Source organism: Pogoniulus pusillus, chromosome 19 (assembly GCF_015220805.1).
Source record: "Pogoniulus pusillus isolate bPogPus1 chromosome 19, bPogPus1.pri, whole genome shotgun sequence".
NCBI lineage: Eukaryota > Metazoa > Chordata > Aves > Piciformes > Lybiidae > Pogoniulus > Pogoniulus pusillus.
In genome coordinates, this window is record NC_087282.1 from 24,491,977 (window position 1) to 24,506,145 (window position 14,169).

The following is a 14,169-nucleotide window of genomic DNA, read 5'->3' on the forward strand; positions in this document are numbered from 1 at the left end:
CCCCAGCAGATGCCAGAGACTGTTTCCCTGCCTTGACATCATTGGAGCACAAACCCACCAGCCGACATCACCGCCATGGGCCGTAAGCCCAGAGGCCTCCCGTTCTTCTGAGCAGCTCCTTCTGACATAAGAAGAGAAACCACCAACCTTGGACAAAACACACCCCATTGACCCAGAGCATGAACCGGGATGCCAGGATGGTCCAGATCTGTGGTGGGAGCCCTTCCTCCTCCTCCTCTTTCCCTGCCTCTCCTCCTTTCCTATATGTCTGTTACCTAGACTAAGTACTCTGCTCCAGCTGGGTTTTATTTGAGGGATCTAACACCAGCCACCTTAACTCGATCTTCAAGGCAGGGGAGTTCAGCCCTCCTCTTCTGCCTCTATTACCACAGTACTTTTCTGACTCAATCTCCCACCTCGGGGCAGGGTGGTGACACACGTTCTTTCTGCCCCTGAATTTACCAAAAAGGTAATTCTTTGCTCCTGTGGTCCCAATTTTAAGTTCACCAAGGGCTCCTCATTCTCCTCTGACCCCCAGGAGGTAGAGCCCCTGACAGCCCTGTTCAATGTCCTCCTGCACTACCTTGAGTACTCACATGTCCCTTTCACATCCACAGTCCTATTTTGCCTCTGCAGCATAAAGCACCATGGCCAATATGCACTGTGTACCCCTGCCCTTCATTCAAGAGATTATCCAAACAACCAGAGTCACCTCCCAGAGAGCACAAGCCAGCAAGTAACACCAAGTGAACTGAATTTCATGTGCTGAGAAGGGAGGACTTGCCTGGAAAATCAGGACCCTGGGACTGCCTCAGAGGACAGCTTATTCAGGAAGCAGGCAGACAGTTCTGCTCTTCTTCAACTTGTAGCCTGTTGTTCCCTGAACTCCTGCAGCCCATGACCCCAGGCTTTCTCCACTTCTTCCATGATCCCAACTAAGGAAGGATTCTCTGCCAAATGGTGTTTTGAGTGTGTGTGTGTGTGTGTGAGGGTTAAGCATAAAGAAGCAGCAGATGGAGCATCTCAACTGAGATGCAGCCCAGCCATGAGAAGAGCCCCATCTGCACCACAGCCAGTGAGTCCAAGAGGAGGCAAGAGGCCCAAAGTAGTTAAAATCTCCTTGAAGCACACACCAGGTCTCCCCATCCCTTACATTACCAACTAAGTACATGTAAATCCTTGAGCAGAACCAGTCCCACGTTGCCACACAACTTGCCTTTGAAGGCCTGAGATGGTGTTTGGGACAGTGCCATGGTTTACAGGGTATGCTTCTAGCCCATCAGTAGCTGCTTTTCCACCATGGCTGCCTTGGTGTGCTCATGGCAGTGGTGTCCATACTGAAATCCATCCACAGTGCAGCAGCCTGGATGGGTTTGCTGCTGTGCTGCCATTGGTCTTCCACTGCCATAGACACCCCCAGAGGGTGTTAGCCACCATCCATGAGTCACTCTGAAGACAGGCTGCTGGCCTGGCTCTGTGGCAAAGGGAACTTACTCGCCTTTGGTGGCCTCAACACCATGTCATGTGGTTGAGCTTGCAGCAGCTTTCCACTTTTGATGCTTGCCTACAGGACCCATTAGTAAACGAAGCACAACGAACTCCTGATAGCTCACTATATGGCAGTGCCATTTGGGCAGGAGCCACCTCCTCAGGCAGCACCAAAATCTCTGCTTTCTGGCCAGTCCATGATCTCTTCCAGGACTCCTGAGTGGTTGGTTGGCTTTCCCCAGTCATGTCTCTCTGTGATCAACACCACCTGTTGACTCCATGTAGCACTGGTCAGACAATGTCAAGCTGTTTCCTTTGAGTAGCACCGGCAGTCATGGTGCCCAGAAGAAATAGACTTCTGTGCCAACAACTTCTGAAGCAGTTTGAACCTAGAGACCCTGCTGGTATCTCTTTTTCAGTCAAGGGGTAGTTGGCTTCTGGTCCTTGAGAACCCTGATGGTTGATTTCCACATTCCTCCAAGCTCAAGATCAGTGCATGCCAACGAGTAAGAAACCAAGCAAAGGAGGTAAGAGACCTGCACGGATGAGCAAGGAGCTTCTGGAAAATCTCCAGTGGAAGAAGGAAATTTACAGTATAGGGAAAAAAGAGACCTGGCTACTTGGGAGGAGTGGCCAGAGTATGAGAGGATGCAGTGAGGAAGGTTTAGGCCCTCTTGAAATGAACTCTGCCAAAGGATGCAAAAGAAGAGAGGCTTCTGCAAGTCCATCAGCAAGGAAAGGCAGAGCAGAAGAAAGTGTGGGCCTGCTGCTGAAGGAGGTGGGTGTGTGCTCTGGAGACAGGAGACAGAGAAGGGGGAGTTCCTGAGTGCTTTCTTTGCCTCTCAGGCTGGCCCTGGGTTGTGGGAGAATTTTCTTGCTAACAGGACATGAGCTGATAAACATGAGAACCCATGTGGCAAAGTGTCCTGAGCTGATAAACATGAGAACCCATGCGGCAAAGTGTCCTTGAGTCCATCTGGGATTCAGAATGCCAGGCGCTGGGTGGCCCCCATGCGCAGCTGCAGGAGGCTGAGCCCGCCAGATGCAGGGGTGGGCACCACAGCTTGGTTTTGGTACAGAATGACCTATCTCTACCTTACACATAACTTTGAGCCAATCTGTACTTTCCACTTGTACCAATCTCAAACTAAGTTGTGCACGCCTCTTCCAAGCAGCATATAAGCCCCTGTATTGCCTGAATAAAGTGTACTGCCTGCAGCTAGCTCATATCGAGTGCCCTCGACAGCACCACGACCCTCCCGCCTCCGCTGGCTTCCCGCCACAGCAGACTGGCGCCCGAACGACCGAATTGAACCACCCTATCGCTACGCAGCTAAGGGTTTGAGGCCTGCACCCCGGACCACCGGGGTGAGAGCGCTGAGTCCTGGCCGCTAGGCCACTGCGGACCCGACAAGGACTTCAACACTTCCACTCGCCGCGGTAAGGAAACCGACGGTGGGAGGGACGGATCGGACATACCAGGCGCCCCCAGGCGGGGAAAGCTGGAGTCGCTAGGCGGCCTAGGAGCAGGAATACCAGGCGCCCCCAGGCGGGGAAAGCCGGAATTGCCAGGCGGCTCCACCCGGAGAAAGCCGTCACAGTCGTAAAAGCAAAAGCTGGAGTGTGACCACAGATAAAGAAGTAGCACTGTCCCCCAGCCCGCCTGCGGAGCTCAGCGGAGCCCATTCCCCCACCCCCCACGCCTGCGGAGCTCAGCGGAGCCCATTCCCCCACCCCCCACGCCTGCGGAGCTCAGCGGAGCCCATTCCCCCACCCCCCACGCCTGCGGAGCTCAGCGGAGCCCATTCCCCCACCCCCCACGCCTGCGGAGCTCAGCGGAGCCCATTCCCCCACCCCCCACGCCTGCGGAGCTCAGCGGAGCCCATTCCCCCACCCCCCACGCCTGCGGAGCTCAGCGGAGCCCATTCCCCCACCCCCCACGCCTGCGGAGCTCAGCGGAGCCCATTCCCCCACCCCCCACGCCTGCGGAGCTCAGCGGAGCCCATTCCCCGCCTCCCTGCCGTCCTTCTCCCTTTTTTTCCCTTGCAGGTTACTCTCAGCGAACAGAATCATTTCTTAAAGAGACAGGGCACTTGTGATGGTTTCTTTGTGAACTAAAATCCTGATAATGCTTTTTGCTTTGATTGCAATATATTTTAGAGTTTGGGAGTTTGCTGGATAAGATGTTGATTATAATGAGATAAGGTTTGGAATTCCAAATGTAGCAGAAATCATGAAAAAAAAAAAAGGGGGGGGGGAAGGGATAGAGAGGAAAGAAAAGGAAGGAGAGAAGAAGGAAGTTTGCAGTTTCTCTAGTCACATCATAGAGCGAGTTACGTCATACACACAAGGTCAAGGGATCTGTTAGCTCAAGGGAATGAATGTGCTTTTCTCTGTTCTTGTATTAGTTTGTGCCTTTGGCCATTTATGTTCACAGGCCTTTTTAATGGAGGCCAGCTTGTTTTGACCAGCCTGTTTTCTTTCAGTGAGCAGAAGTCTTACTCAGATGGCAGATATTAATAGAATCATAGAATCAGCCAGGTTGGAAGAGAGCTCCAGGCTCAGCCAGCCCAACCTAGCACCCAGCCCTGCCCAACCAACCAGACCATGGCACTAAGTGCCCCAGCCAGCCTTGGCTGCAACACCTCCAGCCACGGCCACTCCACCACCTCCCTGGGCAGCCCATTCCAATGCAAATCACTCTCTCTGACAACAACTTCCTCCTAACATCCAGCCTGAACCTGCCCTGGCACAGCTTGAGGCTGTGTCCCCTTGTTCTGTTGCTGGCTGCCTGGCAGCAGAGCCCAACCCCACCTGGCTACAGCCTCCCTGCAGGCATCTGCAGGCAGCAATGAGCTCTGCCCTGAGCCCCCTCTGCTGCACACCCCCAGCTCCCTCAGCCTCTCCTCACAGGGCTGTGCTCCAGGCCCCTCCCCAGCCTTGCTGCCCTGCTCTGGACACCTTCCAGCACCTCAACATCTCTCTGCAATGGAGGAGCCCAGAACTGGACACATCACTCAAGGTGTGGCCTGACCAGCATTCAGTACAGGGGAAGAATAACCTCCCTTGTCCTACTGGCCACACTGCTCCTGAGACAGGCCAGGATGTTCCATGCCCTTGCCTGGCACTGAGGTCAGGCTCACAGGTCTGTAGTTTTCTGGCTCCTCCTTTCGACCCTTCTTGTGGATGGGATCACATTGGCAGCTTCCAGTCTCTGGGGACCTCTCCAGTGAGCCAGGACTGCTGATAAATGATGGAGAGCAGCTTGGCCAGCTCAGCTGCCAGCTCTCTCAGCACCCTAGGATGGATCCCATCCAGTACCATGGACTTGTGAGGATCCAAGTGTCTCAGCAGGTCCCTTACTGCTTCCTCATGGATTATAGGGGGACTATACTGGTCCCTGGCTCCATTTGCCACTTCAGGAGTCCAGCTGTGCTGGAGAACACAGAATCACAGAGAATGGCAGGGTATATATGGTTGGCAGAGCCCTTCAAGCTCACTCAGCCATTGACCCAGCACTGCAGGCTCAGCACCAAACCATGTCCCTCAGCACCAGCTCTACAGCTGCTGGAACCCCCCCAGAGACGGTGACTCCAGCACTGCCCTGGACAGCCTGTGCCAAGGCTTGAGAATGCTTCTAGTGCAGAAAATTTTCCTGAGCTCCAGCCTGAGCCTCCCCTGGGGCAGCATGGAGCCATTTCCTCTGCTTCTGTCCCTTGCCACCAAGGAGCAGAGGCTGCCCCCTCCTCACTCCAACCTCCCTGCAGGCAGCTGCAGAGAGCAATGAGCTCTGCCCTCAGCCTCCTCGTCCCCAGCCTGAGCACCCCCAGCTCCCTTGGCACCTCCTCACAACCCAGCTGCTGCAGGCCCTTCTCCAGCCTTGCTGCCCTGTTCTAGAAAGGCTCCAGCCTTTCAATGCCCTTCCTGCAGTGAAGGGCCCAGAGCTGAACACAGCACTTGAGCTGTGATCTCCTCAGTGCTGAGCATAGGTTGACCATAGAACAGTTTAGATTGGAAGGGACCTCATCGATCATCCAGTTCCAACCCCCTGCCATAGGCAGGGACACCTCTCGCTAGAACAGGTCGCTCAAGGTCTCATCCAACCTGGCCTTGAACACCTCTAGGGAGGGAGCATCCACAACCTCCCTGGGCAACCTGTGCCAGTGTCTCACCACCCTCACTGCAAACAACTTCTTCCTAACATCCACTTTCAATCTCCCTTCTGCCAGTTTAAACCTCGTCCTATCATTACAAGGCTTTGTCCCTCCCCAGCCCTCCTGTAGCCCCTTTTAGATCCTGGAAGGCCACTCCAAGCTCTCCTGGAAGCCTTCTCCTCTCCAGCCTGCACAGCCCCAACTCTCTCAGCCTGTCCTCAGAGCAGAGCTGCTGCAGCCCTCTCAGCATCTTGGTGGCCTCCTCTGCACTGGCTCCAACACTTCCATGTCCTGCTTGTGCTGGGGGCTCCAGAACTGCCCCCAGGACTGCAGGTGGGGTCTGAGGAGAGCAGAGCCAAGGGGCAGAATCCCCTCCCTTGCCCTACTGCCCACACTGCTCTGGCTGCAGCCCAGCACAGGGTTGTGTCTGGGCTGCACTCACACTGCAGGCTCCTGTGGAGCTTTGCATCAGCCCAGACCCCCAGGTCCTGTTCCTCAGGGCTGCTCTCAGCCATTCCCCACCCAGCCTGGAGCTGTGCTTGGCATTGCACCCACCCAGGTGCAGGACCTTACACTTGGCCTTGTTGAATGCCATGGGGTTGGCCTGGGCACACCTCTGCAGCCTGTCCAGGTCCCTCTGGATGGATCCCTGCCCTCTAGCAAGTCGACTGTGCCACACAGCTTGGTGCCATCTGTAGAGTTGCTGAGGGGGCACTCAATTCCTCTGTCCATGTCACTGACAGAGATGTCAAATACACTGGTCACCTCCTATCCCTGCCAGCCACAGCTTTGCATTGCCATTGCTTTTCTTGGCCATTTGGACTCCCAAGGGAGTCACTATCCTTTTCCCGTGGATTTGCTGTTTCAGTCTCACCATGGAGTATTTCTTCAGTTAGTTTCCACCCCTTCTTCATTCCTCTCCTCACACTAAAGCTCAGCTGAATTATCTCTATGCTTAACTTTTGCCATGTCTCCCCACGGGTACTGGCAAGTCACTTCCCTGGCAACCAGATTATGCCTCATGCTCCCTGCACCAACTGCTGCACCCACACTGACTCTCAAGGTCTTCTTATAGCAGCTCAGGTGATTCCCACAGTGCTCTGTCTCCCCAAAGAAGGCTCTGTCCCACTGGCTCTGCAAGGTGACACTAAGCTGAATGTTGTGGTCAAAATGCCAGAGGTACAGGAGATCACCCAGAGAGACCTGGAGAAGCTGGAAAAGTGGGCCCAGGTGAACCTTCTGAAGTTCAGTAATGCCAAGTACAAAGTCTTGCAGCTGAGATAGGACAGTTCTCTTAGTCCAATCTGGGGAAGGATGTGATAAAGAAAAGGCCTTGGGGGTGCTGGTGGGGGAGAAGCTGGGCAGGAGCCAGCAATGGGCACTGGCAGCACAGAAGGCCAAGGGCAGCCTGGGCTGCATCCAAAGCAGTGTGGGCAGAGCTGGAGAGAGGGGATCCTGCCCCTCTGCTCTGGAGAAACCTCACCTGCAGGGCAGGGTCCAGCTGTGGAACCCAAACACAAGAGAGATATGGACCTGCTGGAGAGGGTCCAGAGTAGGCCACAAAGGTGACCAGAGGCCTGGAGAATCTCTGCCATGGGGGCAGACTGAGGGGAGCTGAGGCTGTGCAGCCTGGAGAAAGAAGGGTCCAGGGAAACCTTAGAGCTGCATTTCAACATTTGCAGGGGACCTGCAGGCAGGCTGGGGAGGGACTGTTCAGAAGGGGTTGTGGGGACAGGCCAAGGACAATGGTTTGGAACTGGAGCAGGGCAGAGTTAGGTTGGGCATCAGGAGGGAGTTGTGCAGAGTGAGGGTAGGGAGAGACTGGCACAAGCTGCCCAGAGCTGTGCTTGAGGCCCCATCCCTGGAGCCATTCAAACTGAGCCTTGCTGTGTCCCTGTGCAGCCTGCTCTAGCTGGAAGTGTCCCTGCTGCCTGTAGGGGGTCAGCCAAGACGCCCTTGGAGAGTCCCTTCCAATCCAATGCATTCTATGACTCTCCAGGGCCTCACCCAGAGATTGGGCAGTGTGACAAGATGCTTGCATCAACCTCCTGCACAGAGGAGGCAGCAGGGCAGGCAGAACAGTGAGGGACTGAATCTCAAGTGCTGCTTCCCTACCAGCTGCCCCCAGCTGCTACCGCCAAGCCTCCTGCTAATAAAATGGCAAACAGGTGCAGCAGCCCCCAGTGCCTCCTCCCACATCCATTGTGAAGGTGGTTCGAGGCAGAAGTCTGCCTGCAAGGCTGCCTTCCACCACCACACATCCAAGTATCCTACCTGGAAGCACCACATTTGTCCAGAAAGGCTTCTTCAGAGCATGCTGTCTCTCCACTCACCAGAGTCCACATCCTCCACACAGCAGCCCTCAAGACTCTGGCTTAGCAGAAGCACCCAGAGCCAGACACAGCCCTGCCACCCCCCATCATGACCTGCAGTCCTGCTGCAGCATAGCCCTTCCTCCAGAGCATCTCTGCAGGCAAGGCATGCACACAGCTGTTCTTTGGCTTGGGGAGCCCTGATCACCCCTCTCCATATGTCACAGCAGGGCCCCACTTTGCCTTTTGGACCTCCCTCAAGAGTTGCCTTTTGGACCTCCCTCGAGAGTCTGGTACTGCTGCAGTGCAGCCCAGCTGACTCCCCAAGCCCAGCACCCATAGGATCACTGCCAGGGTGTGCTCATGTCAGCAGCACTGCCCAACAAAGGAACCTCTGCCTTCTTATCAGTCAGCAACGGCCAGTGCGTCACAGGGATCCTCTTGCCAGGCTACAGGCACACAGCTTAGAGCCCTAAAACTGCAAGCAAATGCACAAACACATTTTGTAGGGAGGAGACTTGGCACTTTGAAGCCCACTGCCAGCTCTGTTCACCCCATCATGTTCAAGGTGTCAGGAGGTACAGAAATGACACCACAAGCCACAGCAGATGTGCATCTTTTCAAAGTCACTTTAAAAAAAAAACACGGGGAGAATCCTGCAGTCCCCTGAGTACTGGAGAGGTGAAAAAGCCACACAGCAAATACAAGGTCTTGTGGAAACCCCAGGGAAAGGCTAAAAGCTCTCAGGTGCCAGACAAGAAAGAGGCAGCCGCAGGTCCCATCGCCATCCACTTGTCACAGCTGACCCAAGCCACTGGCTGAAAGGTGCTCTCTGGTGCCAGATCATAGCACCAGACTGCAGCCTTACACATCAGAGTTGTGAAAGGGGGTGAGGTGCTGGAAACAGAGCGCTGGCACAAAAGGGTGTCACTGGCTATGCCTATGAGAAGAACCATCACCACTACAACGTCACTGCCATCCCCAGGCCCTCTGCAAGCAGCCCATGGCCAACCTTGGGCAGTTCCACAGTGCCCAGTCTGCCGCAGGAGCCCTGTCCGGCACCTCGCCGCAGCGCCTCGGGGTCAGGGACTGCAAGCAGGGCCGGGGCAGGGGCCGGCGCCGCGTTGCGCCGGGGCGACTGCGGGACGCATCCGGAACACCGCAGCCGCCCGTACTGGGACCGAGGATGGGCGCCGTCGAGGGGTGGCGAGTAGCACAGCGCCACAGCCATTAAACCGCCAGGCCACACGGGGCTGCTCGTGTCCGTGCACTTCGCCGGAGCGGCGGCGCAGGAAGGGCGCCAGCGTCGCGCTTCAGCGCGCTGCGGTACAAGGCGGGCACACGTGTGGACGGGCGGACTGCGCGCCGCCGCACACCGCGGGTTCCCGTGGGGGAGAGCCCGTCGGAGCCCCCTCCCGCCGCCGCATCTCCTACACCCCCGGCCCGCCCACCCCGCGCAGCGCCCCCGGCCGCGGGAGATGCGCGCTGCCCCCGGCGCCCCGCAGGACCAGGCAGAAACTTGGCTTCACAGTGGTTTAATGCGAACGGACGCGGACGTTACACTGACGAGGTGCAGACAGCTGGGTGGGTGGCAGCCCCGCGGCAGGACAGGCAGGAGGAAGGGGCCGCCCCAAGCGTGGCGGCAGCGACACGACGGGAACGAGGGCAGCCCCAGTGCCAGGCACGGCCGCCTCTACCGGCACCTGCTTCTGCGCTGCCTCACAGCCCTTCCTGGGCCAAGCCAACTCCCAGAGCAGTTCTCTCCCGGTCCCCCCTCCCTGAGAGCTGCCTCTCGTCCAGGAGCACCGGTTCCTCACCAGCAAACTCGGGAGACCTTAGGGGTTGTATTTGGCGGGAACAGAAGGGCAGTCACTGCAGGTCTATGTCCAAAAAAAGGCTCAGCTGTGCCACCGTAAAGTGACCAAGTGCTTTATAAATCAGCCAGCCACGACCTGAGAAGCTCCCGAGCCGAGGCCCAACCTCAATCATCGCAGCTGTGGCAGCTGAATGAGCCTCCAAAGGATAGTTCTGCTGCAGCAAGTCACAGCTTCCTCAACCTGAATACCTCCTGACCAGCTGTGGGTACTCGCTTCCATACCAGTAACTGCCTGGCTCACTGCAGGACAGCAGGGTGACACACAAAGAGCAGCTGCTACTTCTGCTTAGTAAACAAATGTCTAAGGCAGGACTGACCATTTTCTGCTGTCCCTCTCTGGAGAGGTGGCGTCATCCCAGGCCCCACCACTGGGCTCTTCCAGTGACAGTAATCACAGCCACACACTGCAACAGCCCCCACCAGTCCTCTCCTCAGCCAGACCTGTCTCCTCCTCTCGGCAGCTGGGATGCAGGAATAAGGTCCCCACAGGTCAGCTGAGCAGGGAGCTGCTAGAGACACCACCACGCTACTCCAGAGCAAAGCAAGGCTGTGGTAGCATTGAAATCTTGGGCAGAGGCAACACAACACACAGTGGTAGAGCCCAGCCTGCCCAAAACTCCATGTGCCAGACTGCCCATTCAGAGCATCATGAGCGCACACATGGGTGGGAACCCCTCGAGCTGCCAGCAGCACATCACAAAGGAGGGGGATTAACACAAATACACCAAACGCGTCTGTAATGCAGGAGGCTGAGAGCAAGGTTAGAGTAGGTCTTGGGTTGCAGCACTTCCAGACAATGAAGAATGGGAGTTTCATGCAGGGTGAATGGGGTGGACGAGAGACCAACACACCCAGGCACCTACTCACTGTTTTGGATAAGCCTTACTAAAACTCTAATACCTGATGCGATCACTGACCAACATGACAACTGCTATTCTTCCAAGTCTCCTGCAGACATGCTTGGGGCTGCACAGACAGGGAAGCGAAGGTCATCTCATACCTTCCTGTACAGGGAGAGAGGCAGCTCCTACACTGCAACACCATAAGCAAGTTCCTGCTCCACATCTACTCACACTTTCTGCGTGGGACAACACGCTCACTTGCCTACATTTTCATACCTTTAGGCCAAGACCACAGCCCAGAAGAACAAGCTGCTGCCAGTTACAGAAGAGGAAGATGCTCAACAAACTGGGAGGTTTGAGAGAGAAAAAGCTGGTTCAGAGAAGACAGATTTAGTGTAAAAATAAATGTCATTTTTGCAGGAGGGAGGGTGGAATGGAGGAAGACAGTGCCAGGTGCTCCTACTGGCGCACTTTCCCAGGGACGTAATTCCTATCGATGGTCTCCTCTTGCAGGAACATGTGTAAGCAGCGCTCATTCTGTGCCAGTGGGTGTCCAGCAATCCTGGAATAAAGTCAGATGTGGAAGTTAGCACTGCTGCCCCCAAGGTGCCTGTCCCTCTACGCTCTGGAACCACTCGCTAATAGGCATACCCACACTGGGCTCAGCTGTGCAAGTGGGACAAGTGGTGCCTGAGTACAGAGCACTCCCCCTCACCTCATCCCCTGTAGAAGGGCATCAGCATCCTGAACCAGTGCCACCCTGTTGGCACTGTGCTGCTACTGTTTGCTTCACTCTCAGAAGTGAGCACTAAACACAGCCCATGCTCCAGACAGGACTTGCTTCAGAACCACAGTTTAATCACTCAGCCACAGGGACTATCCTTCAGTGTGGCACCTGCATGCAGCACAACAAGACTCCTTCCCACTCAGCCCACAGCCCTCTTCCAGTGGCATCAGCCAGAAAGGCAGCACACAGCAAAGCCTGGATATCAAGCTTACTTGTTAATGAACTGTTCTAGCCCCTGTCTCCGCTCCTCAATGAAGGACTCCTCGAAGATGCCTTCGTCTCCTCGGAAGGGCAGCTGTCGTTTCAAAGCTTTTCCAGGCAGTGGTGGCACTACAATCTGAAAGCACAGAATGCCCTGCTCAGCATAATGGCTACCTGCAAGAGGATGTCCTTTGCCATCTGGCACTCCCTCATAGAGATCAAGCCCCAGTAGCTGCCCACCACCACAGATCTCTTCTGGTCAGCTCAAGACTATCACTACAACTGTTCCCATGTACCCTGGATGCAGGAACAGGCAGGTCTGAGCCAGGCCTCACCTTACTGTCTCGTTCCAGCTCATTCTTCAGCCACTCAAAGTCACTGTATCGCCTCCGCACACATGACTCCTTCAGTTTGAAGATTGGAAGGTTTGTCTGTAACAAAAAGTAGTAGTTGCAGGTTACTTCTGAAGCCAGATAGTATTCCATGTAACTGAAACCTGAAGCTCTGTGTAGGAAACTGAGCTCCTTAAGAAGGTGGCACAGTAAGAACACCCAGCTTCTCTAACCAGGACAGAATACAAGTTCTGAAGCCCTTCAGAAGCAAGCAAGTACTTGCAGGCCACTCAGAACCAGCCATTCTCTCCTCTTCAAGTGACTACTTCAGGAACCCATCCCCTTCCCTAGAGACACAGGCTGGAACCAAGGCTCGTAATACAGAGAAGGCTGATTTATTTTCTTTTTTAATGCTGAGTTCACTCCATTCTGAAGTGATCTAGAGAGCTTCACAGCAGCCTGCAGTGGAAAAGAACTTCCAACCCAACACTGGCATTTCCATGGAAGAGCTAAGGAAGGAAATCTTTCCCCAGCAACTGTTCAAGGCTAAATCTCATGCTTCAATCTTCTCTTAGAACAAATCACCTACCCTAAGAGCCAAGAAGCTTTTTCACAATTGGCTTATGTCATGGGAGGCACATCTGTGCAGCAACTTCTGGCCTTCTCCCTGCTGCTGCTGAAGACTGACAGATACAGTAACTTCCCCTTTATTCTACCAATACAGCCCGAAACTTTCAAGGAACTGAGGTAACAACTGTCTATCAAGCAGCACTCAGATGAACACAGGCATTGGTGCAACATGTGAAACAAAACCAGCTGGTTTCAAAGCATCTCCATGAAAGCCAGTTTCAGTGAGTCTAATTGGCTCTCACTGCCACCTGGCAGGCACCCTTTGGCAGGCTGATGTAAATCAAGCATCGGAACAGAAGAAACACAAACCAAATTCTCCTCTACGTTGGTGGATACATAACAGTTAATTCACTCTGCAAACTGAAGGTGACATCAGCATTGTAGTACATGCTAAAGGTAGCTCGCTTGATGTGATACAAAATTTCATTCCGTTCTGCTAGAAAGTGCAGAGCTGTGAAAAGGTCCTCAGCTCAGCCTTAAGGCACAGTGAAGAGAACCCAGAAAGAATTGCTGTCTGCTACGCATATTCCTGGATCATGACCGTTGTACAACGATCAAGCAGTCTCAGAAAGGGCAACCAGATCGCACTGTGATCAGGTACAAAGATACTGCTATCTTTCCTCCTCTGCTTGACATAACCAGCTCAGTGCAGTCATGCCTTGCTCAACAATGACCCAGCGGTTCCGAATGGGCTCCAGAGATAGGAAAGACACAGAAGCCTGCTGAGGCAGCACTCTCCTAGTCCTTGAGCGTACAAGCCCTCGCTGGATGCTGAAGGGCCACAGCAAAGCCACCACCTGCGAGTGCTCCGACCTTGAACCCTGGTCCACTGGAAAGCCGCAGGCAAGCTGCCAGCTTCAGCCCGGCACTGCCCGGCTTGCAGGGCCGGGCCTCACTTACTTAGCCCCCCAGCGCTGCGAACAAGCACTACCCCTGCCCGGCGACCCTGAGCCCCAGAAGATACGGCCAAGCCGCCTTGCTCCGTCCCCCTGCACACGCACTGCCAGCACAGGCCGCGCTCTACCAGAGCACCGAGACCACCCCGGCTATCCCCAGCCCCGCCCGCCCACCCTCCTGTGGCCACCTCGGCGTCGCGCACCAAGAGCTACCGCCCCTCCCCAGGTCGTGTGCTCGGCCACCGGGCAGCTCAGCCCCACCAGGGCCCACACGGAGTTCCGAAGCGGGCTCCAAGGCCTGCCTGCCCGCCCCGGGCCCGCAGGCCCCACCGGGGCCGCACCCGCATCCGGAGCTCGTAGCTGGTGTATCTGGCACGACCCATGCCCACAGTCTGTGGGTTGAAGATGTCGATCTCGAGGAAGTTGCTGGGTGGCCCATACGCGTCCGTCAGGTCCTGCGGCTTGGCATTCAAGCGCCGGGTATCCGCCACCGCCGCCTCCGACATGGTGGTGCCGCGACAGCCCCGCCCGGCCCGGCCCGCCCCCTGCCGCAGCCCGCTCCGCCCGTGCACGCGTGACGCCGCTCGCTCGCCGCCGGCACGACGCGGAGCGGGTCCGGGCTCTGGGGCCCTGCAGCCGCCGCCCCGCTCC

At 55.7% G+C, this 14,169-nt stretch overlaps 1 protein-coding gene across 1 annotated transcript; it reads right to left on the reverse strand.

Annotated features, from left to right (window-relative positions):
* Positions 1–9,473: 9,473 nt before the first annotated feature.
* On the reverse strand, positions 9,474–14,074 carry SNX12 (sorting nexin 12). The gene is made up of 4 exons (XM_064159672.1): positions 13,860–14,074; positions 11,996–12,091; positions 11,672–11,796; positions 9,474–11,234 (listed from the first exon to the last, which is right to left on the reverse strand). Exons 1-4 carry the CDS (start codon positions 14,022–14,024, stop codon positions 11,132–11,134), a joined length of 489 nt encoding a protein of 162 aa, XP_064015742.1. The 5' UTR covers positions 14,025–14,074; the 3' UTR covers positions 9,474–11,131.
* Between the last annotated feature and the right edge of the window lie 95 nt (positions 14,075–14,169).